This window comes from Octodon degus, unplaced genomic scaffold (assembly GCF_000260255.1).
Source record: "Octodon degus isolate 3935 unplaced genomic scaffold, OctDeg1.0 scaffold00024, whole genome shotgun sequence".
NCBI classification, from domain to species: Eukaryota; Metazoa; Chordata; class Mammalia; order Rodentia; family Octodontidae; genus Octodon; species Octodon degus.
The window spans coordinates 4,230,886-4,255,798 of record NW_004524600.1 but is presented as its reverse complement, the minus strand read 5'-3'; the positions used below and the strand labels follow the sequence as shown (position 1 = coordinate 4,255,798).

The 24,913-nt window shown below is 36.7% G+C and overlaps 1 protein-coding gene and 1 pseudogene across 4 annotated transcripts in view; one reads left to right on the top strand and one right to left on the bottom strand.

Moving 5' to 3' along the window:
* The window catches only part of Arid1b (AT-rich interaction domain 1B), a 461,162-nt gene that overhangs the window by 307,579 nt on the left and 128,670 nt on the right, over positions 1-24,913 (bottom strand). For all 4 annotated transcript variants that reach the window (XM_023712185.1, XM_023712186.1, XM_023712188.1 and 1 more), the window contains exon 3: positions 19,505-19,654. In XM_023712185.1, coding sequence (XP_023567953.1) covers positions 19,505-19,654 — 150 coding nt within the window. The remainder of the gene's footprint in view (positions 1-19,504; positions 19,655-24,913) is intronic.
* LOC105741815 lies at positions 17,835-18,142 on the top strand (annotated as a pseudogene).

Genomic DNA, 24,913 nt, shown 5'->3' with positions numbered 1-24,913 from the left:
TGTCTGGCTTACTTCACTTATGAGTATATGTTCAAGTGGCATCCACTTCAATATAAAGGCTTGCAGTTTATCATTCTTAATAGCTGAATAATATGGGAACTTTAAGACAAAATAAATTCAAAACTTCTGGCATTAAAGAGGTTTTATTTACTATACAAAAATATAGAGCATACTAAAATATGAAATCTCAAGTAATGTAATTTGAGGAAGCTAAAATAAAAAAAAAACACAACACTGCAAAATGAAAGCAACCTCTTCAATAACAGATCTCCTTTTTAAAGGCCTTAAAAAGAGATACATTTCTACAGAAGAAAAGGTCAGAAAGCTGAGTAAATACAATGTTTGGTGAAGAGACAGTGCCATTCACTGTTGCACTAATGACCCTGTGAATTCACATAGGAAGAAGACCTTGGGCCCGCGTTGGAATGGATTTATTTTCCTGCCCAAAGACAAAGAAACAGTAATGAAAAAACACACAGTAAGAATGTATGATATTTATGGAGGCTCGAGGTGAACAGCAAATCAGAAAAGTACAAACGTCCAATGGTATTTCTTACCAATGAACTTAAATTTCCTTAATCAGTTCATTCCAGAACCACAATAATATGTCCAAAACATGCACATCAAATTTAGAATTCTATGTGGTCTGTTTAATATTGTTGTGGCTTGGAAAGCTACAAAGAACCATTGCTAAAAATAAAAGAAACAGAGTAAGAAACATTGGAAAATACATATTTAAAAATATATACGTGAAGCTAGTAGGGGATATGATTTGTTAAAACCCTCTGCAGAGGAATTAGGAAAAATACACCAAGCTGAAAATGTGCTCATTCTTTTACCTAACAATTCTATCTAGTAATTTGCTAGATGGCAAAAGCTGAGGTCTGATACACACCTTCACGTATAATGCATAAAAGACCCAGCTAGAAGCATGTTCAAGAAACTCAAAATATAAATGAAAAGCAAAATAAAAGACAGATAATTGTGGTCTGGCGAGATAGCTCAGTGGACTAAGTGCCTGCTTAGGCAAGCACAAGGGCTGGGGTTCAGTCCCTGGCACCACAGGCCACACCAGCTCCAACCCCGGGCGCACTGAGCTGGCCACCAAGACCGTTGGGCGTGGTAGTACACACTTATAATCCCAGCACTGGGGAGACTGAAAAACACGACAATCATTAGGAGTCCAAGCTGCATAGTGAGACCCTGTGCCAAATACATTTTTTAAAAAAGATAATCATAATAGGATATAGATAATAGATCTTTAACAAATGGTAAGAGAATCAAGAGATGGAGGGAGGGGGGAGAAAAGGTAGGAAAGGGGTGAAAAAGAATCAAGATGTATTATGTACCTGTACTAACTCCCCATGAGGAATGTAGTCATTCTGTAGCATAAACATCATTAATTAAAAAAGAAAAGAACAAACTGAAAAAAGGATCCACTCAGCAATAACTAAAAGAAGTTATAAAATCTTAATATCCAGCAGCAAATGTTTATCTTCTTCTACACTCTGCTTTCTGTGTGTCAGCAAATAAGACATTTTGGATTCTTAAATCAACAATTTTCAATGTATTTACTGTATTCCTTCTCTCTGTGCCAAGTACAGTAGTAGGGATATAGCAATGACAAAGTCCCTTGTTTCATAAAATTGAGTTCTCAATTGGGGAGCCACTAGTAATAGCTAAGAAGTATCTAACAAGTCTGACAAATCACAGAATGGTACTATGGAGAAAAATGGAGGGAACTGGAAAAGGGTACTGTGAGAGTGGCCTTGACACTGGACACAGGGTTAGCAGGCTGCAGACAACAGTTCAGATAAGATGTATGAGGTCATGATACGCCATGGAGGATAACCAGATTCTGAATAAATTTTTGGAAATGGAATGGATTTAAAACAATAATAAAAGCCAAGAAATATTTCAAAATAACTGACCAAAATGTTAAGAAAGATGGATTGATAGCAAGCAGATTTGTAGAGAGGGAATACAGGCGATGCAGGGCCCAAGAATTTGGCTTAGGTTTTACCGAGTATCCAAAACCTGTCAGATGTTTTGCACCTGTGATTTTGAGTAGGAGGTCAACATAAGCAGATATAGAAAGCAGAGAGCCATAGTTGCAGAAGTGCATTTGAAAATTACCACCCTCTAGATGCCCAATATTATGAGGATTGGCTGAGGTTGCACACACATAGAAGGTATAAGGACAAAAGACCATGTTCTCCCTGACTGAGCCCTAACCACAGGCCAACTCTTGGAGGTCAGAGGAATACATAGAAACTAGAAGGAAAAGGTGGGAAACATTTAAGAACTGAACCAGGAGAAAATCTTAGAAATCTATCAAGAAAGAGGTTTCAAAAATGAAAGTGCCAAGTGCTATACCAAATGTTCCTAGCAAGTCGAAGAAAAAGAAAGACAACATTCCAATGGTAGCTATGAAACTAACTGTTTCATGCCACCTGGTATCACTTCTATGTGAAATCTCAAAGGGGAAGCTCACAGAACCAGAGTGGAACAGTGGTTGCTGAGGGCTAGGAAGTGGGGGTACATGCTCATCAAAGAAGAGAAAATTCCAGTTATGATGAGTAAATTCAAGAAATTATTGTAGTATATCACAGTGACTATAGTTAATAATATATTGCATTTTTCCCACATAATTTTATTGATAAACAGCAATGAGACAGTTGCAAATCAAATCGGTAGGACAGTTTCAATAATTAACACATTGCACACATTCTTCCTAGTGGTTAATTGCTGAACAAGATGCAGACTTGATATCCTATTTACAAACACCATTAGAACAAATCATTCTATTCATTAAGAGAATGTAACTATTTATCTATCCAAACCATTTTGAATACACAGATACAATCGTCTGTATCCCCTTTTTTGTTAAGTTCCATTATTTGAATATTATAGGTGTGTAAACTCAGCAAAATATCCTAAAAGAGTCCAGTAGCCCATAATAGTATTGGGTCTTCCGCTTGACTGGCAATGTCAGAAATTGTTGACCTGAGTCCCCCATATATTGCATTTTTGAAGACTGTTAAAATAGAGTGAATATAAAGTGTTCTCATCGCATAAATAATTATATAAGGCAAAACATATGCTAAATTAACTAGATTTAGTCATTCCAGGAGGATGTATAGATACTTCAAAACATCACTGTGTACATGGTAAATAAATGCATACAAGTTTACCTGTGAAAGTATAAAGAAAAGGAGATGTATTAAAAGAATTATTTCAGTAAAGTAGTGGAATTAAAAGTCTATAATGAAGTAAATTCAAGGGGTAACAAGAGATCAAGAAAAAAAAAAACAGGCTACTACTACTTGTTTTGTTTCGCTTTGTTTGATAAGAGAAATAATGGCAATTTTAATGCCAAGGAATGACAGAAAAAGATAATAATAGTGCTAAAAGAGAAGGAACATAGGGAATGCCAGGCTCATAGGTTTTTCAAGAGCAGGGAAGGGCCTGTGAAGGAAAGCAGGGGCTATGGGAGACTCAAGCTGGTGGTACGCATTAGTTCTCTATTTATTCACCCAATGGAACAGGAAGCAACATCACCAGGCAATGGGGATTAGAGAGTGAGCCTGCTGGGTTTGAAGACAGAAACAACTCTGAGGAAACACAGAGCTACAGGGGAAAAACTATCTGAAGTTTATGGACATGAAATTAAAGGACTACCAGGTGTTCTCCCCCGACTCACACACCCTGTGCTAGGAAAGTAAATTTCCTCCGGGTTGCAGAAGTAGGTTTATTAAGATGTAGAGATGGGTGTCATATAAAAGTAATTGGAAAAGTGTTGACAATAATGATGCACTAAAAGTTTCAGCCGAGTAAGGAGGAAAGGATAGCATGAGGAGTGTGACAAACTACAAATGAGAGATTATCAACTATGTTTTACTGAATTTGAAAAATTCAGCCACCATTTTAAATATTTTGATCCAGAGACACTCAGACTATGTAATCTGCTACATTGCTGGAACTAGTAATATATTATACTTATAATCATTTAAAGTGGTATCCTTTATGCAATGTTTTAAAATATTATTTAATTACTTGTTCACTGTAGTCACTGGGTAAAGTCACAAGAATACAGAAATGCAATGAGTCATTACTTGTTTAATAAAAGCATATAAGACAAAAGAAAATAATTTCAGTCATTCAAGAATATTCTTTAAAAAAAGAATATTCTTACTTTTACTATATTCTATTTTATTTGTAAATTTAGGTCATTTCATACTTTTGGATAATATACCCTTTTCAAACATTCTGGCTAACATATTATTTTAAGTGTTATGCTACATTTTTATTGGGCATAATTACTGTGGTATATAGTATTTAGTCCCACAGGTTCACTGCCTATCAGGTTTTGTGAAGTATTAGGGGATGAGAAGTATTACTGTTTTGTCTTTGGCAGTATAGGGAATTGAATTTAAAGCATTAAAAATTAAGGATAGCCCCAGCCTTCCTCCTCATGCTCTATACAGAAGACCCCAAAAAAATCTTTTTACTTTGAGATGAGGTCTCACACTAAACTGTGCAGATTGGGCTCTAACTTGTGATCCTCCTGTCTATCTCAGTCTCCCAAAGTGGTGAGACTGCAGGCATGCATCACGATGCCTGGCTTGCTTGAGGTGTTGAGCTAGTCACTGTTATGTTTTGCTTTGTCCTGTGGGGCACACAGTTATCACACATTAAGGTGTCTCTGCCTCTTCCACATGTCTTCTTTTATTTATTTATTTTTTCCTGCATTTTAGGGAAGGGTCTACAACAGGGTGTTCAGGGCTTCACTACCAGATCAGACTCGTAGTGATTCTCCTGTTTACAACCTCAACCTTCCAAGTGCTAGGATTATAAGCATGCACCACCATACCCACAAATCTTCTTAAACAAGTATTTACTGTGGAAAACACAATATTCTGAGTGTGCTTTTTGTCCTTTCCTACTTCCTTTCTACTACATTTATATCACTACACTAATGTATGACATCTTGTATTTAATAGCTCACATACCATGTATGCATTTTAGCTCAGAAAAATGAAGAAAACATGTTAGTTTATATGCACTGACAAGATTTCAAGGAAACAGTTAGTTGCCACAAGGTGAAGAAATGCAGTAACATACAGGACTGCTGGATTATTCCACAGTATACAGGAGACACTGATCTAACAGATCACCTTCCTGTATCCCACACCACTTTCAAAATGCTCAACATCTACATACAATTAACTTGGTTTTCCAGCATGCTACAGTACTTCGAAGAAATTTTAACTGAATAAACAAGCAATGTCTTGCAGTACGCCACACCAAATACCACAAGCTCATGTCTGTCTGTCTGTATCCGTCTCTCCACTTTGGTATACAAGTACTTTAGAAAGAAGAATGAATTATTCTAGCAAATCAAGGTTATACTGTGTATATAAAAACAAATCAATACAAACAGCTAATTATGTGTATGTAGAGACCAAGTCCATTTCTTGTATAAGAATATTCTTAAAACCATTTTAGCAAATACTGAATTTTCCAGGGCAGAACTACCAGTTATATTTGAGAAAAGATTATGAACTTTAACAAGAGTTGCTTATCATTTTTAAAGACAAAAATCTCCACTAAAAAAACCTACTTGAAATACGTGAATTAATACAATATTCCTGTGTTGGTTTCACCTTGTGCTGTCAAGGTCTCAGGGATCCAATCCACACTGATATCAAATCTAATGAGGCCATGCCTGGGCATTCGCTTAATCTACAATATTATATTATATGCTCCTTTCATTATTCCAGATTTGGTGCATTATTCTGTCTTGTATGAAATTTTGTTTATAGGCAGTTATGGTATCTATGGACTTCTTCTTTTAAAAGAATAAAAACACATTAGAGAAAGATTATTATAAAATGAAAAAAAATCTATTAGGTTCTAAATTATATGTATGAACATTATATGTTTATACAGCTGTAAATTGTATGAAATTATCAAATAACTAGAAAATTTAAGAGTCCCAAGCCCAGAAGCATAAAAATCAGATCCTCTGAATGTGTAATAATTAAAACACCTACACTATGGAATAAAATAACTTCTCACATTGTTTTCAGTAAGCTGTAGACTTGGCATGAACAGAGTGGCACCAAACATACAAGAGTAACAGAAACTCATTTGCACTACAGATCATAATTTCTCTTAGTTAATTACACAAGTAACTGGGTTAAAATATGAGACAATACCTTTCATTTAACTATAAGATCAAGAAGGGAAATCTCCACCAGGAAAGACTAGTTAAGCCCACCAAAGAGGAGAGCAAAATCCCTGTCTTGAATTGGATACACAGAGAAGGAAGGAATGTAGCATTTTTTCTTGGAGAATTAGCAACCACTGGCTAACCACCATCAGAGTCTCTGGCCAAAATTAACACTACTGGTACAGTCCAGAAATCCACAAGAAGAAAATTTCATTTGCAGTGGTCCAAGAGTTCTCCCTCATCTGAACCCTATAATCAATCTTCACTGTGTGTTACAATCAAGCATTACATCATGAAATACTAAGTTCAGCATGCATACTAGGTCAGTCAATAATGATGTATAGCAGAGCTCCTCACAGGCAATGCCCCAAAAGTACCAGTATGACTTATATTCACCAAAGAAGTGGATGAGGAAACAAAATACAAAGGGAAAGGCTGGACTGCATGTAAAAGTCTCAGAAAGCCTCAGCTAAAGAAAGAAAGCTGGTAGTCACTGGAAAAGTGTAGAAGTTGAGCTCTGTAGAGGACACTCACAAAACTGGAGGGTCAGAGATCCTTCCGCTGAACAAGAAAATTCTAAAATATTGGGAACATGGGTTCAGTGAGATAGCTCAGCAGACTAAAGCTCCTGCTTAGGCAAGCTCAGACAAGTGCAGGGACTGCAGCAGTTTGATCCTCAGCACTACATGGTGAGCACTGAATATTGGGAATGTATCTTACAGAAATGCAAACAAATTTAAGTCCCTAGACCTAAATCACGCTGATAGGAAACAGATGAACAAAGTCAGTCACATCACAGGAAAACAGACAAAACCATTCTACAGAATAACTGACCCAGTTAAATAGTGCATGTTCTAGATAAAAAGGACAGAACCAAGTCAGTTTATTAACCTTATTTAAATTGAGATAACATGTTCTACACAGAAGACCCCCAAAAAAATCTATGAAAAGAACTGTAGACTTAATAACGAACTTCAGTAGGGTAACTGGATATAAAGTCAACCCTCAAAAATCAATATAATTTCTGTACACGAACAATAAACATACTGAGAGAGAAATTAGGGAAACAATGCCTTTCATAATAACAGCCCCCAAAATGAAAAAACTCACAAAAAAATAAGAGATCTATACACTGAAAATGTACAATACTCTGAAAAAAATGATTGAAAAGGATTTCAGAAAATGGATATGTTGGGGCCGGGGAGATGGCTCAGTGGAATAAGCGCTTCCCTGGCAAGCGCAAGGGTCTGAGTTCAATTCCCGGTTCCGCCAAAAAGAAAAAAAAAAAAAAAAAAGGATATGTTCTTTGCTCATGGATAGGAAGAAACAACACTGTGAAAATGGCCATACACCCAAAAGTGTTATACAAATTAAATGCAATCCCAATTAAAGTATCATTAGTATACCTCACAGATGTAGAGAAAATATTCCTAAAATTCACCTGGACCAGCAGAGACCTAGAATACCAAAAGCAATCCTGGGCAACAAAGGAAAGGCAAGAGGCCATCACAATCCTTCACTTGAAATTATACTACACAGTTATTCTGATAAAAATCAGCATTATGCACCTATAATCCTGCTCTGTGAGGCTGAAAACAGGTGGATCACTATGAGTCCTATCTGTGTGGTGAGACCCTGTATACCCTGTACTACATACATTTTAAAACAGGAAAAAGAAAAAGTCAGCATTATACTGGCCAAAAATAAAACAGATCTGAGGATCAATGGACCATATTAAATGATGCAGATATAACTAAAACACACTCAGCCACTTTATCTTTGACAAAGGGCCCAAACATACTCAGTGGAAGAAAGACAGCCTCTTTAATAAGTGGTGCTGGGAAAACTGGCTTTCCACATGCCAAAAACTAAAACGAGATCCATGTCTATTACCATGCACTAAAGTCAAAATGGATCAAAAATTTAAATATTAAAACAAAAACACTAAATCTACTGGAAGACAAACTAGATCGATTTCTGGAAGAAAAGGGTAAATAGAAATTTCATGAACAAAAACCAAACAGCATGGGAAATAATTCAAAGAATCAACAAATGGGATCTCATCTTACTGAAAAATTTTTCCACTTCAAAAGAAATCATGAAGAGTAAAAAGAAAATCCACAAATTAGGAAAAAATTTTAGCCCACAGTCTATGAGGCAAAGCATATAAAGAATTAAAACAATAATGAGACTCTCAAAATTCAAAGACCCAGTTCAGAAATGGACATCTGAGATGAATACATGCTTCTCAGAGGAAGAAGTACAAAAGGCAAATAAATATATGAAAAAATGTTCAACATTGCTCATTTGAGAAATGCAAATTAAAACACTCAGATTCTATCTCACCCCAGAAAAAATGGCTATCATCAAGAAGTCAACCAATAGCAAGTGCTCGAGGGTTTGTGGGCAAAAATGAAACCTTCTCATTGTTGCTAGTGGGGTAGACTGGTACAACCACTATGGAAATCAGCATAGATTCCTCAAAAAACTAGGAATAGAGGTCCCATTCAATCCAGTTACTCTCCTCCTGAGTATTTTTCCAGAAGAACTGAAAACATCATACCACAGCATTATATATGCACCCATGTTTATAGCAGCACAATTTGTCAAAGCTAAATCTTGGAAACAACCCAAATACCCATGAGCTGACAAATGGATAGTGGTTATTTTTTAGGCAATGGATATCACTCAGCTATAAAAAAAGATAAACTTGAGGCTTTTCTAGGTAAATGGATGCAACTAGGAACCATACTGATAAGTGAAATCCAATCCACATGTGAAAACACTATTGTCCCCTTAGTGTGAGAAACTGCAGGAGTAAATAAAATCTGAAAGGTACAACAGATAGATACTTCGAAAGGAAAAGATACTCTTTAAAGGGAAGGAACAACTGGAATGAGGAAAAGGAGAAAAGAAAGAAGAAAGGCAAAAAAATATGTATATGTATATATACAGGATAGCCTCACTGGTTGTGATGATTTCTACTGATCTCCTGAAAGGAATGGTTAATACACTGTTTTCTTCTTTTTAATTTTTTTTACATTTTTCATCATTTTTTCTTTGACCAATTTTGCATGATTATATTTGGTAATTAAGTAATTTGAAAACAACAATGTGTAATATAAGAAACATTGTTTAATTCCTATCATTTTGTTTAGCAAAATTCTATATTGTTTCTCTTTTTTCTTTTTTACTACTTTTTATTCTCTATAAAAATTCTGCTTGAACAAACTTTAAAGGCTTTTTGAGGACAACTATAAATACTCAGATACAGCAAAGTTAGTAAATAAAAACTATATTCAATTTAGTAAAATGTGATGACAGAATGTCTAGTTACACCACAAAAAAGATTTTATTCTTTATAGCCAAATAAAGAACTATCTGAAGATGAAATGTTGTGTCTTTAACTTAAAAGTATTCTGAAGATAGCAGTGGATCGGAGAAGGTAGAGGGAGAACAGGAAGCAAATGTAGCAAGATATTAGTGATATTAAAACTACATGATGTCATATATACGTATGTATATATTCAGATAATATTCCATATATCTGTTTGTTAAGAATTTTTCTGTAATAAAAATTTCATAAAAGACAAAGCCTAGCTCCAGATCACTAGTGCCACAGGCAACTAGCAAAGCAAAAACTAATCAATCTTCCTGAGGAAGCAGAGTGGAAATTTAGTACTCAATATAACCATCTGGGGGTAAAAAAGGAATTTTAAAAAGTTCTCAGAACTAAAAGAGAACAAAAAATTATTCCTATCAAAATTGGATTCAGCCAAAGCAGTTAAAAGGAAAAGTTTTTAGTCATACTGAAGAGAACAAAAGAAAAAAAAAAAAAGTTCAAATAAACATAGCATTTACTTAAGTGAGGAAAGGGACTAAAATAAGTATCAGTAGATAGCAAGAGGTAATCATGGCAAGAATAAAACTTAATAAAAAATTTTAAAGGACTATATTATAAAGACCAAGTTTAAAGCTGCTTCAGAAAAGTTAGTACCAACTATTTTAAAGTAAGAGCCAGGTGTGGCAGTGCATCCTTGTAATACCAGCACTACAGAAGTTCATGTCCAGCCTGAACAATTTAGCAAGATCCTGTCTCAAAATAAAAAAGGCTGCAGGGCATAGCTCAGTATCAAGGCCAAATTCAATCCATAGTACCACAAAAAAGGGAACATAGGAAGGTTGCTGCATAGCACAGTATAAAATAAAAATGTAGTGGTTGGCGAGATAGCTCAGCCATCTAAAGCATCTGCTCAGGCAAGCTTAGGCAAGTGCCTAAGGACTGTGGTTTGATCCCTAGCACCATATGCCACACCAGCCCTGCCCCCAGGGTGGGCTGAGTCTGCCAAAATCTTGTTGCAGTGGCACACGCCTGCAATTGCAGTGCTGGGGAGGCTGAAAGCAGGAGGATCACCATGAGTCTGAGCTGCATAGTGAGACCCTGCAACAACCAAATACATAAAATGATGATGACGACAATGAGGACAATGTCATCGACTCTGGATGTTTCAAATATTAAAGAAACAAAGACTATCATATTGGGAACTTTATGTTTTTAAAGTTGAAAAATTAAATGAATGGGCAAATTCCTAAATATATAGGAATATATACATATGAAACTCAAGAAAAAAATGAAAACACTAAAATATGCCTGTAATCACAGAAAGAAATAGAATCACAAGCTAAACAAAATAAGTATGAGACAAAAGCTAAAAATTGAGACCTATACAATCCTTCATAGCTTTACAACACTTCAATTAAACAGTGAAAGAACATATAATTCCAAACTTAGTACAAATTCTCCCAATATATTAAAAAAGGTACTAATCTTCAATTCAGTTTGCAAAGCTCTTCGGTGAAAATACCAAAACTTCACAAAGACAATTAGTCGGTCTCATTCATGAACACTGATCCAAGAAATCAAAACAAATGGTAAACTGAATCCAATATGTAAAGGCAATATTTAAAGCCCACAATTTAAGTCTGCTTTAGTACATTTTATTAAAGAAATAAATTTATCACAGTAATAGATTATAAGTGAAATGATGTCTTAATAAGTAACACAAAGATAAAATTCAGCCTCCATCATGGAAGAAAAAAAAGAAAAGGAAATCTTAGGAACTAGAAAAAACAAGGATTTTAAGTGGGCAGCTATTAAAAGGGAAAAAAAAGAATAAAAATTATATTTAATTTTATAATGCTGGTGGTCATCATATAAATCAGGGATAAAGCAAGAAGGGCCAGGTAGTCCTCAAATGATACTTGGAGTAGCTAGCCTGCAGAAGGACAAAAAAGTAAAGTTTGATTTAAAAAGAAATTTTTAGGGCCGGGGAGATAGCTCAGTAGAGTAAGCCAAAACAAAACAAAACCAAAAAAAGGAAGTAAATTAAAACCTAAAACAGTGATGGTGAACCTAGGGCAACTATGACACAGCAGGCTATTTGTACCACGGAAACTTTTAAAAGTTTGCCATCAATGACATAAAATAATTAACAAGTAATCAGAATTAGAGGCACTAACAACAGCTCAGGTTACTGGATACACATAAAAACTTAGTATATGAAGGTTGTTAGATCTGCATATGATGAGACAATGTAATTTTAAAGAAGATACAATTTATAATAACAGCATATAAAAGTAGGAACAATTTTAACAAAAAAGTATTAACAGCTCTTTTTTTAAGAATATCACCAGGGGCTGGTGAGATGGCTCAGTGGTCTAAAGCACCTACTTAGAACAAGCTTAGCAAAGCACAGGGACTGCGGTTCAATCCCCCAGCACCACATGCCAGCCAGCCCCGCCCCCTGGTGGGCTGAGCTGGCTACACACACACACACACACACACACACAAATAAATGTTAAAAAAAAAGAAAGTTTATGAAAAAAAATTAAGAATATCACCAAAAAAATTTAAAATTATCTGAATAAATGGGAGAAATGGAGAGGTACCATTTGGAAAGAGGGATGGGGAGTGGGGATGTGGGATGTGGTTGTGAGAACATGCAAAATGTGGGGTTCCTACAGCACACAAAATACTGAAACAAAACAAGGACAGGCCAAACATAATAGTAGCTAAACAACTGCTCTTTTAACACCTCTGGACCACTTCAATCCTTCTGCCTCCTTATAAAAATGAAAATGCCTAATGCCACAAAATGCTCCAAGCTACTTGAGAGCAGCAAATTGAAGCCCCACCCTTGCTTTACTAATCCTTCTTAAGGTCATGCAAAACACAAAACCTTACTTAACCAATGCCCCAGTCCCACCTCTGTCCCCACCTTCTAAGTCTTCAGAATAGCATTCTCTCTGACCTGCAATACCTGAAGCTAAATAAATCTAACCTGGTCCTGCAAGACAAGGGACTGGCAAGCACAGGGACTGGGGTTCAGTCCCCGGTACTGCATGCCACACAGGGCCCAGCCACGGGCGCGCTAAACCAAACAAGTAGACTAGGCATGGGGGCACACGCCTGTAATCCCAGTGCTGGGAAGGCTGAAAACAGGAGTATCACCATGAGTCCGAGCTGTGTAGTGAGACCCTGTACCAAATACATAAATTTAAGAAGTAAATAAATAAATCTAACCTTATATTACATATTCTAGCTATAGATCAATGTGCCTCAAAAAGACAAAACTGTATAAGTAAAGTACTTCTCTGTGTTACCATTTTTGTAAGTAAGTCTCATTTGTCTCAAAGAAAAAGATACAATTAAAGAAAAACTCAACTTTAATACCAAAAAAGACAAAATCCTTAGGGAACAGCATAGCAAGAACTGAAATTTTTGTTACCCAACACTTGGGAAGCTGAGGCAGGAAGATCACTGGTGAGTTTAAGGCCAGCCTGAGCTACAAAGTGAGATTAGCACCAGCCTGAAACTGCAAGACAAATCCTTGTCTCAAAAAGACCAACAACAAAGAAATAATTTATATTTTTTTAAAAATAAGCACAAATAGCCAAGATGAAAAAGCATCATGAGGATATACTAATACCATCATACATGAAACTATGATAAAAACACTATAGTACTTATACATTAATAGAATAACCAATGGAAAAGAACAGAAATGCCAGAATAAAGCAAAAACCTCTAAGTAAGGAAGTTCAGCAAATGATAAAGTGATATCGCCAATGAATGGAGGAAATATAACTGTTAAAAAAATTAATTTTGTTCTAATTTGGGCTATATAGCTCAGTGGCAGTGCCTAGAATGCACAAGACCCTGGGTCTGACCTCCAGGATGACATAACCAGACACACACACACACACACACACACACACACACACACTTCAGTATCAACTTGTCTGGGAGGGTATTTTTGTGAAAAATTAACCATTTAAATTGATGACTTGGTCAAGCACATTGCCCTCCATCATGTGGGTGAGTTCCAATTACTGTGAAGATCAGACTACAATAAAAAGAGCGGTGGGCCTTCTGCAGCAGGAGGAACTGCAGCAGCCTGCCTTCAGAACTCAACCTCATCTGCATTCTCGGCACACCTGCTCTCCAGCTAGCCGTCAATGATGCGGATTTTGGGCTTTTGAACCTGCCAGGCTCAGTTACTATATAATTCCTTATAATATATTCCACACATATACACACTTCCTATCACTTGTTTCTCTACACAGAACCATAATACAATAGTTTACACAAGAAAAGATAGTTAAAAAAAATTGTCATCTGAGGAGAAAAAACAAAATACAAAAGCAAAACAGAAAAAAACTAAGTAGGACTAAGTGTAGTCTGTACTTTACTCCACAGCCTGCAAAAAGTGAAATGTTACAATGAATATATGAAAGTAGTTCAAAATAACATGGAAACTTTTATGTTAGAATATGAAAGAACTGGGCTGGGGAGTTGGCTCAGTAGAATAAGTGCTTGCCTGGCAAGTGCAAGGGACTGAGTTCAATCCCCGGTTTTGAAAAAAAAAAAAAAAAGAATATGAAAGAACTTTTGAACAACCACTAAAAATAAAATACAGAGATCATACAAAGAAGTGACTGGCAATTTTGACAATATAAAAATGTTTTTCAGAAACAAAACCATTCTGCTTTACAAAAAACTTACCATAATTAATGTCAAAAGACAAATGACAAGACTGGGGCAGTAGTAATTCATCACACACATTCAACTTGCTTACACATACAAAGTTTTCTTAAATTAATTTTTAAAAGACAAAACACTGAGTTATAAAAACAAAATATGAAAAAAATATAGGGGCCGGGGAGACGGCTCAGTGGAATAAGTGCTTCCCTGGCAAGCGCAAGGGCCTGAGCTCAATCCCCGGTTCTGCCAAAAAAAAAAAGAAAAAAAGAAAAAGAAAAGAAAGAGAAAAAAATATGAGTTTATACTCCACAAAAAAAAATGAAAACAAAATGCTTCGTTTCGGTAAACTAAAATTTTATTATCAAACACTGATGATATTTAGGGAGCCATGCTGTCACATATAGAATGGGGTTGGGGAATAAACTTGTATACCTTCTGTGGAGAATAATTTAATAGTATCTGTAAGAAAGAGTAAATCACACACCCTTTGACCCAGCAGTGCTACTTCTAGCAACTTTTTCCTACAGATACTATTGTATCTATTTATGAAATGACACACACACTTTATCATGGCAACACTATTTGAATTACATATTTGCAAATATAAATAATCTAAACTCCCATCAAAGAGAATTGATTAAATATATGAGATATATAGATATGTATATATACACACATATATATAATTGCATGTCTATAAAATGAAATAGAACTATAAAAATGAATAACTATGTTCTTTTGGAAAGATCTCTAGAAAAAGAAAAAATATATAAATATATATATTCCCCACCCCCTGTATTTTAGTGAATGATCTACAGGGTGTTCAGAGTCTCAGTACTAGATCAGACTCCTAGTGATTCCCCTGTTTACAGACTCCCAAGTGCTGGGATTACAGGCATGGGCCACCACACCCAGTCTCAACTGCTGTCTCAGTGAGCTCCTAGGCAAGGCAGGCCTTGGGATCAAACCCCTGACCCTGCACCTGCTTGCAGGCACTTTAATCCACTGAGCTATTTGGCCAGCCCTTTAAAAATATATTTAAGAGACTAAAAAGATGAGAAAACACGGGAGTGTGCATAGTATATAATAGTATGCTGTCATTTGAACAAAAATATGGTAGAAACTTAAATACAGCACTGTGCAATCTCCAGAAACACACACAAGAAACTAATAAAATGACTATTTGGCAAAAGTGAGATAGGTGGTGAAATGAGTTGGGAGAACTAAAATGGGAAAGAGAATTTGCTCTGTATTCTTGTGCTTTTTAATTGAAGCACACAGATATATTGATTAGTCAAAACAGTAAGCACAATAAAAAATGTTAAGGACAAAAAGTGAGACCTTAATGGAACCCTAAAATTAACTTTTGTATCAACTGCATTAACAAAAGACATAAAATATTATTTGCTGACCATCTTCTATAAAATCAATAGGTTGTATAAGTTATTTATTGGAGACAAAGAGACACTGCATGAAGGAATATTCTGATTGTTGAAATGCTGACTGATTAAATACAGTTAAGATTCTTAGGCATTTAAATATAAACATGCATTTGATTATATATTCTTATTAAAGTTTAGCCTGACTTTGGTAATATACTATTGGCAATTTTAACCTCATTTAAGAATTAATGGGGGGTGGCGCGGGTAAATGGCTCAGTGGAATAAGCGCTTGCCTGACAAGTGCAGGGGCCTGTGTTCAATACCTAGTTCTGCCAAAAAAAAAAAAAAAAAAAAAGATTTAATGTGGGGTTTTAGATGTGTTAATTATCTGCAATGTTAGATCTCATTTCTTACAGAAACTTCCCAAGTATAAACCTGCTTATAAACTTCTAACTCCTAAACACCAAGACTGTTCCTGTCCCATCAGACCATCTGCCTAGGTCACCTAAATGCTCCACTGTCCACCTGATTTTATTTTACCCTACTAGGAGTTTAATGAAAGTTGTAAAATACTCTTTATCCTAAGCTCATGAGTTTAAACACACGAAATTTGCAACGTACTTTGAACATTGCTAAGTTTTTCTCAGAATGAGCAAAATTACCATATTGATATGAGTCATGGTTGTATAACTTATTTAAATCAATAAAATAAAGGCTGTATCAAGGCATAAGATCGCCATAAACTAGGCACTGCAAAATAGTAGCCTTTTAAAAAAGATTTTATCTGTAGTATGCTTTCCATATTTAAAAGTGAAGGATATTAAATAACTAATTGCCATCTGCTGGAAGTCATCAGTGAATGTTCCATAAAGGAAACAAATTTTGAGTTTCATATTAAAGGAAATGAAAGGCACTCAGAATTCTTAATTAGACTAGTTTTTACAATCAGTTCCATTTCAGCACACTAGAGTAAAATGAGTAATGTAATACTGCTACTGAATCTTTAAATTTTGATGACATGACAAAACATTCTATGTCTACAGATAAGTTCAATAAAGTTCTGAAAGCCTCTTTAAAAAAGCATATCAAAAACGTAGATGTCAGTCTGTCACTTAAAAAGAGCTGATGTTGAGGGGCTTTACAATGTTCACACAATTTAATAAAAGCACACCAGTTAACCCTGAAATAATGTACATTCCTACTTCTATAAACTCTAGTTATATTACCAAAATACTGAATAGATAGACTGACTGACTGACTGACTGACTGACTGACTGACTGACTGACTGACTGAACAGGATCTTTAAACTCTCCAGTGGTCAACATTTCTTTAAAACCACGAACTCTAGAACTCTGAAATCAGAATCATGCAGGTGCAGACTCCCAAAAACTGAATAAAATACTTTAAAAATCACTAAGTTGATTTAAATTAAACTCCACGTATTTTTGTGGTTGGCTTAACATTAGCAACCTATTCAATCCATGTGAAAAGACTATATAAAATGGTAACTCTCTGTTGGATATGTTCCTCTTCTCTTTATCACCCTATCACGCTACCTCACAAGAGAAGAGGAAAAGACTAAAATGAAAAGTTCCACTATGCTTAACTGGAAAAGGTGAGTCCTATCTGGGTCCAGATTGACAGTCATGCACTTACAACTATATCTCACTCCACTCATGAGGGACAGTCTACAAATAAAACGAAACTGAAACATTTTTATCAAATATATTAAATACACTATATGTCCTCTATACTATTTTTCTTAACATGTGAACAAAAATATATAGCCTAGTAACAAAAAAGAATAAAGAGGCTGATTCGAACTAGAAATGGCTTACTATACTTAAAGCAGAGGATTCCTGTTAGTACTTTAATGTAATGTAATTGTAGTAATTATCTGTTTATAAGACACTTTAAAGAGAATACTACCGTCAAAAGGCAACAATGTTTTCATGCAGTTAACATATTATTAAAACAAAACCAAAAAGGTCAAGATAAAAATATTATGCATGTGGCTAACTAGTGAGATTAAATGAGTGTCAAAACCCTTTTATTCGGTGGGTTCCAGCAGCTCTGGCGGCGGGAGGAACGGCAGCGGTCGAGCTGTGAATCTCCGTAAGGCTCCTGCGCGCCTCGACCCGCAGCCTCCGCATGTGCCCCGCACGCCACCAGATGCCCAAGAGGAAGGTTAGCCCCGCCAAAGGGGCGGCGAAAGAGGAGCTCAATAGGAGATCGGCAAGATGGTCAGCTAAACCTGTTCCAGCTAAAGTGGAAACGAAGCCAAAAAAGGCAGCAGGAAAGGATAAATCTTCGGACAAAAAAGTGCAAGCAAAAGGGAAAAAAGGGGAGCCAAGGGAAAACAGGCTGAAGTGGCTAATCAAGAAACCAAGGAAGATTGACCTGCGGAAAATGGAGAAACTAAAAATGAGGAGAGTGCAGCTTCTGATGAAGCAGAAGCGAAAGAAGCCAAGTCTGATTAATCACACACCATGTCTTATCAGTGTTCCCTGTCTCCCTTCTTGTACAATCCAGAGGAATATTTTTATCAACTATTTTGTAAATGCAAGTTTTTTAGTAGCTCTAGAAACATTTTTAAAAAGGAGGGAATCCCACCTCATCGCATTTTTTAAGTGTAAATGATTTTTTTTAGGGTGAAATCATTCTCTGGTTGTTTATTTTTTGGTACAACCAGAAATAGTGAGATACTGAATTATGGCAGGCTTTGACTGTCTTGGGTGTCAGCTTAACATTCCATAGGTGGGGGTTAGTTTTATATCCTGCAATACAAAGTATACAAAATGGCAATTTGGAATTATAGTCCTGCATTTAATATGTCTTGGATACTTTTTTTTTTTAAGTTTTAATTTTATTTATTTATTTATTTAGTGTGTGTGTGTGTGTGTGTGTGTGTGTGTGGCCAACTCAGCCCACCAGGGGGCGGGCCTGGCTGGCATGTGGTGCTGGGGATTGAACCGCGCTCCCTGTGCTTTACTTAGCTTAGCTTGTTCTAAGTAGGTGCTTTAGACCACTGAGCCATCTCACCAGCCCTTGGATACTTTAAATGACTTCTAGTCTCATGATTTTTGGTAGAGTTGTTTCCTAAAGAAAACTACATCCTAATTGTTGCCCTGTCAGAATCGTGTGCACTCTGTAACATCTTTGGTAGTGGCAGTCTGGTTTACCTCATTTTGTTAATGTACCATGAAAGATCAAAAATTTGAATATGTAGTGTATGTGATACAAAATTGTGAATTGGTGGGACTTAAGTAACACTTTGTCAGCATTTGAAGATACTGGCACTTAATCCTCTTACAGAAAATTTGCCTCTAAATTTGAAGCTGGAAAGTCACTGGAACAGCTGAAAAACAATATATGGCTTTTTTTGGTATGTGTGTTAAGAATTGTGTACAAAGTGAATCATGTGTACTGATCCTCAACACAACCAATAAAATCTCAAATATTGAAAAAAATAAAAACCTTTTTTTTCAATAAGCCTTAACAAAGTGTCACAGCACTTTCTTGAAAGATTTCAAACACAAATGACAAATGATTTGCAATGAGTGTCACTTTCTGCTGTCACCAACCACAGAACCAAACATCTATTAAACTACTCATTCTTTCCATACTTCAATATCACACATACAGAAAGGAGTAAAAAATGGGAGAAAGGAAAGAATAGAAAGAAGAAGTTAGAACAGCTTATAGGTTTGAGTTTTCTCAAAACACTCCACCCCCATGAACATAATTACCAAGATAAAACAGGAAGATTTTCAGACCATCTTTGCCTTTGAACACAAAGCTGGAGGAGAAAACAAGAGCTAGAGATCAGAGCTTGTGCTCACCTGCTGTGACTGGTACCTCTGCTGGGACTGGGATGGCAGATACTGTGCCTGGGGTGGTAGATGCGGGGGCTGCGGCTGCTGGTTGTAATATGGCTGTTGCCCTTGCTGGCAATAACCACTAACACCTTGTTGTCCATACTGAGGTGGCATCTGTCAGAGTCAAGAAAAGAAAACAAGACCAAATATGCAATTAAATGAAATCAAGTATGGATTCAATGCATTAACACAAAGTAGTACTTCTGCTAAGCAGTTTAATCCAATATTTTAATCCTCTCTTCACTAAATGCACTGACATAACTGTACTGCTTTATGCTCACACATCAATGAAGTCAAAGGAAAATGTGACTTTGAAACAATCATACTTCAATCAGACATCGAGTACTGTTGTTATAAAAATCTAGTAGAGAAAGTTCCAATGTTTACATTTAAAAATATTTCTCAGAGTATTAAGGAGACATAATCCATTACCATGCAATAGTAAAAATTCAAATGAACTCATAAAGTCCAAGTTATCTCATTAATACTTTGTAGAATGCCTGTGGTTTGGTTGCATTATATATTTCACATCTGTTTCTAAGTTCAGAAAAACTAAAGTTAGACTGTCCCAATTATATTCTATCAGCTATTAGCCAGTTACATTAGGGTTTTAATCTACCATTTTTGCAAGGGATTAGGAGCACATTTACTATCAAATAAACCCTGTGAAGACAAAGGCCCATGTGGTAAAGAAATGTGTAAAGAGGGCCTCGTGGGAGGTCTTCAGGTCCAGCAGGCATCCCATGGATGGAGGCTGTGGGATCTCAGACCCATCTACTCTTTTCTTCCTATGGCCAATAGGGAAGCATTTTTTCTCTTCCATGAAGTGTGTCTCACCTCAGACCCAAACTTATGGGGCCAGCCAGCCATTTTTGGACTAGGCCTTCAAAACTGTAATCTAAAACTTATCTTTTTATAAGGTATTTCTTATCATGATAGAAAGACAACATAAACACTTAGAAAACATTATGTACATACAACAACCAATGATTCTTGAAAGATGTTCATAATATATAACAAAGAACAGTACTTAGTTGAAAAATAGGTAACATTAAACCATAATGCAAGGGCTGGACAAATAACTCAGAGGATTAAAGTGCCTGCAAGCAGATGCAGGGGCTGGGATTCGATCCCTAGGCTTGCTGTGCTGGCCCCACCCCTGGGGTGTCCTGAGACAGCAATTGAGACTGGCTGTGGTGGCACAAGCCTATAATCCCAGCTCTTGGGAAGCTGTAAACAGGAGGATCACTATGAGTCCAATTTAGTAGTGAGACCCTGAACACCCTGTAGGTCCTTCCCTAAAATACAAAAGAAAAAGAAAAAACCATAATGCAATGTAGAAATATAGATTTGAGACAAAAGCCTGATGTCCCAAGTAAGCAGAGAACAATAGACAGAGCCCGAGGAGAGTTGCTGTCTCTTTGCAAATTCCCAGAAAGTTAGGACCCAAGGCTGCAGATAACAGCTTCTCATGCAGGTGCCCAGTTCTTTGATCCCTTCCTTGGGATGTTATTGGCTACCATTTGTGTGAACCTAGTGTTAGGCAAATGGTGGAAGTCAATAGAGATAGTAGTTTGTATTCACTTAGGTAATTATGCACATTCCTTAGTCTGCCTTTACCCCTCAATAAATGTGAGATGCTTCTGAGGCTCTGGGCTCACTTGGAGAGAGACTAATCTCAGTGAGACCTCTGAAGCTACATTCATGAGGCCTTCTGGTCATTTCTTTCGACACCAACCTGTAACATACAACAATGCAATGTAAACACAAGATACAGACATAAGTAGCCTAATCAGTCTTCTCTAATTTACATGAGTCTGAAAATTCTCAAAATTATTGTTCATAGGAAAATCTTCTTTTGTGTAACATATTAGTGACAGCGTTTCTAGAGTTTCAAAAACTGTGAATTTTTAAAATTATTTAAGTAATAAGTCTGCTCAGTTTTCCCCCTAACTGGGAGAAAAGGGAATAAAAATACAAAATATCAAGACATCAAAGAGCATTCTAGAGCTGAGAATGATGAAGTCACTCTGTTAATGCCACAATATGGTCCATTTGAGAACTCCAAGAACTTTATCCCCATAAGCCAACACACTTAGCAAATTAAAGAGTACCAGATACACACTTAAGAGCCAAATTCAGTATAGGAGTAATAAACAAAATAATAATAAAAGAAAGTTTTAACGTATTTTAAGACTAATGCAATAATTCATACAATATAGAATGGAATAAAAGGAAAATAATATGAAAAGCTAATGTTCCCATTTTTTCAATATAATTCTGATTATTTTTAAAACCTATCACTAATGAAAACAAAAGTTGTGGATACAACGGCTTAAAACACCTCTCATCACACAGGCTAGGCTGTTAGAAAAGATGACTTTGCACTGAAAACCATTAAACAGAGCAGCTGAATTTCTTGCTCTTATTTATCTTACAGTTTGATATTTCATAATGAATGTATGTCCCTGCCACAAGCCAAGCCAAAGAATTTCCATAAAATACAACTCCACATGCTAGAATACCATATATTGCCACAAAACACATCCTCCAGTTTAGTGCCCATATGTTTGATTTGCTATCTAATACGATATTTCACACAAGCATCTTTGCAGTTTGATTTGAAGCAGTGAAGATAACACTTCTGCCAGTGTTAAAATGAAGATAAAGCTCAGTCAACATAAGCCAACAACTTTCCTAGAAATACGTTGACTTTCTGGTTTGCAGAAACCCTTACACAAAATGAGGAACCCTCATTTGAGGAGGCAGGGGACTCTGTCTTCAAAGCACAACAACAGGGCGCACTGTAAGAACCTACTGGCACCACAGCAGCCACAATTTACCAGATTCTTTCTTTATCTCTTCCAGCTCCAGAGAGTTTGGGGCAAATTGGGGGCTCAGGAGGGTAGGTGGGAGCTACAGCAGTAACAAGGCAGAACAAGACAAGCAGAAGGCTCACAATCTGACACATCTGCTAGGAGGGTGGGTGAGATAGCTCAGTGGACTATGTGCCTGCTTAGGCAAGCACAGGGACCAGGGTTCTATTCCAGGCACGAGATGCCACACCAGCCCTGCCCCCAGGAGCTCTGAGCCAGCCACCGAGACCAGGTGTGGGGACACACACCTGTAACCGCAGTGCAGGGCAGGCTGAAAACAGGAGGGTCACTATGAGTCCGAGCTACACAATGAGACTCTGTACCAAATACATACAAAATCTTAAAAAATCTGCTAGGAGTACTTAGTGCAATCTTCAACAATTAAAAAAATAAGCTGCTGTCTTCTTAGATACTTGGTCTGATTCATTCATTAGGGACAGACTTCACTGGCACCTCAACACTCTATGAGCCTAAGATGAGAAAATCTAAAACATAATGTAAGTGGGCTCTCCAGTAGATCAAGGTCCCAGTACCAGTCCCCTAAAGAAAGCAGATCATTTCCCTAGGGAACGTGTAAATTAGAAGACCACAACCAGCTGGAGAAATTAAACATAGCCATCCTCATATCCCTATTTTACTACAGGGGCAATATCCAACTTAAGTAAGCCTATATATCTCTTTTTTTATGTATTTGCTGTCCTCAACAGTATGAATATAACCTCACAAATTCAATGTATGCCTGCTAGAAGGTGACCTAACAGTCACGAAACACTAACTGAAACCTGATGCAGTAGCACATGCCTGTAATTTAAGCACATTATGAGGCTGAGATAGGAGAATTACAAGTTTGAGGTCAATGTTTTACTTTGTTCATTAGATTGATTTGTAATGCTTTGAAAAAGGGGATCTAAGAAGGTATCAGAAAATGGAAAATGTAAAGACAACCTTTGTTCTTGGGTAGGAAAAACCAATACAGTGAAAATGGCCATACTTCCAAAATTGCTAAACAGATTTAATGCAATCCTGATCAAAATGCCAACAGCAAACATCACAGAGCAACAGAAAACAATCCTAAAATTCATCTGTAATCAGAAGAGACCTAGAATAGCAAAATTAATTCTGGGAAACAAAGTCAAGGGAGGGGGGGCTGGAGAGATGGCTCAGTGGTCTAAAGCACCTACTTAGAACAAGCTTGGCAAGGCATCAGGGACCGCAGTTCAATCCCCCAGCACCACATGCCAGCCAGCCCCGCCCCCTGGTGGGCTGAGCTGGCCACACACACACACCACTCTCTCTCTCTCTCTCTCTCTCAAATAAATAAAAATAAAAAATAAAAAATAAAAAAACAAAGTCAAGGGAGGGGGCATTACAATCCCTGACTTGAAATTACACTGCAAAGCTACTGAGAGAAAAACTGCACAGTGCTGGGGGAAGAAAAAAAAAAAAAAAAAAAAAACTATAATGTAAGGATCAAATGAACAGTTTAGTAGATGCAAAAAAAAATTCAAAACACTCAACCACCTTATTTGCTCAGTTAGTTAAATCACCCTTTTGGCAAAGGGCCCAAACACTTCACTAGAAGAAAAGACAGCCTGTTTAATAAATGGTGCTGGAAAAATTGAGTGTTGACAAGCCAAAGATTAAATCTAGATCCATACCTTTCACCAAGCATTAAACTAAAAGGGAAATGGAGCAAAGATCTAAATATTAAAACATAAACACTAATCTACTGGGAGATAAAGTAGATAGAACTCTTGAAGACATAGGTGTAGGACAGGAATTTATAAGTAAATTCCAATAGCACAGGTAATACTACAAAGAATCAACAACTGGAATCAAAGCAAACTAAAAAGCTTTGTATAGCCAAAGAAACCACCAACAGAGTGAAGAAACAACTCACAGAATGGGAAAAAAAATTTCCCAGCTGTTCCTAAAATGAAGGACTAATAGCTAGTATGAAGAACTCAAAAAAATCATACTTCCAAATTTAAACACCTAATTCAAAAACAGTCATGTAAAATGAACAGATACTTCCCAGATGAAGAAGTACAAGTAGCAAATAAATATATGAAAAAATGTTCAACATCACTGGTTATTTGAGAGGTGCAAATTGAAAAACACAGATTCTATCTCATGCCAGAAAGAATGGTTATTATCAAGAAATCAACAAACAGGGCCAGCAAGACAGCTCAGCAGACCAAGTGCCTGCTTGGGCAAGCTCAGGGACCATGTTCAATGCCAGGCACCACATGTCCCACCCATCAATCCCCCAACCTGTGCTGAGGCAGCCACCAAGACTGGGCATGATGGCACACGCCTGTAATCCCAGCGCTGGGGAGGCTGGTAACAGGAGGATCACTACAAGTCCAAGCTGCATAGTGAGACCCTGTACCACACAGAGAAGGAAGGGAGGAAGGGAGGAAGGGAGGAAGGGAGGAAGGGAGGAAGGGAGGAAGGGAGGAAGGGAGGAAGGGAGGAAGGGAGGAAGGGAGGAAGG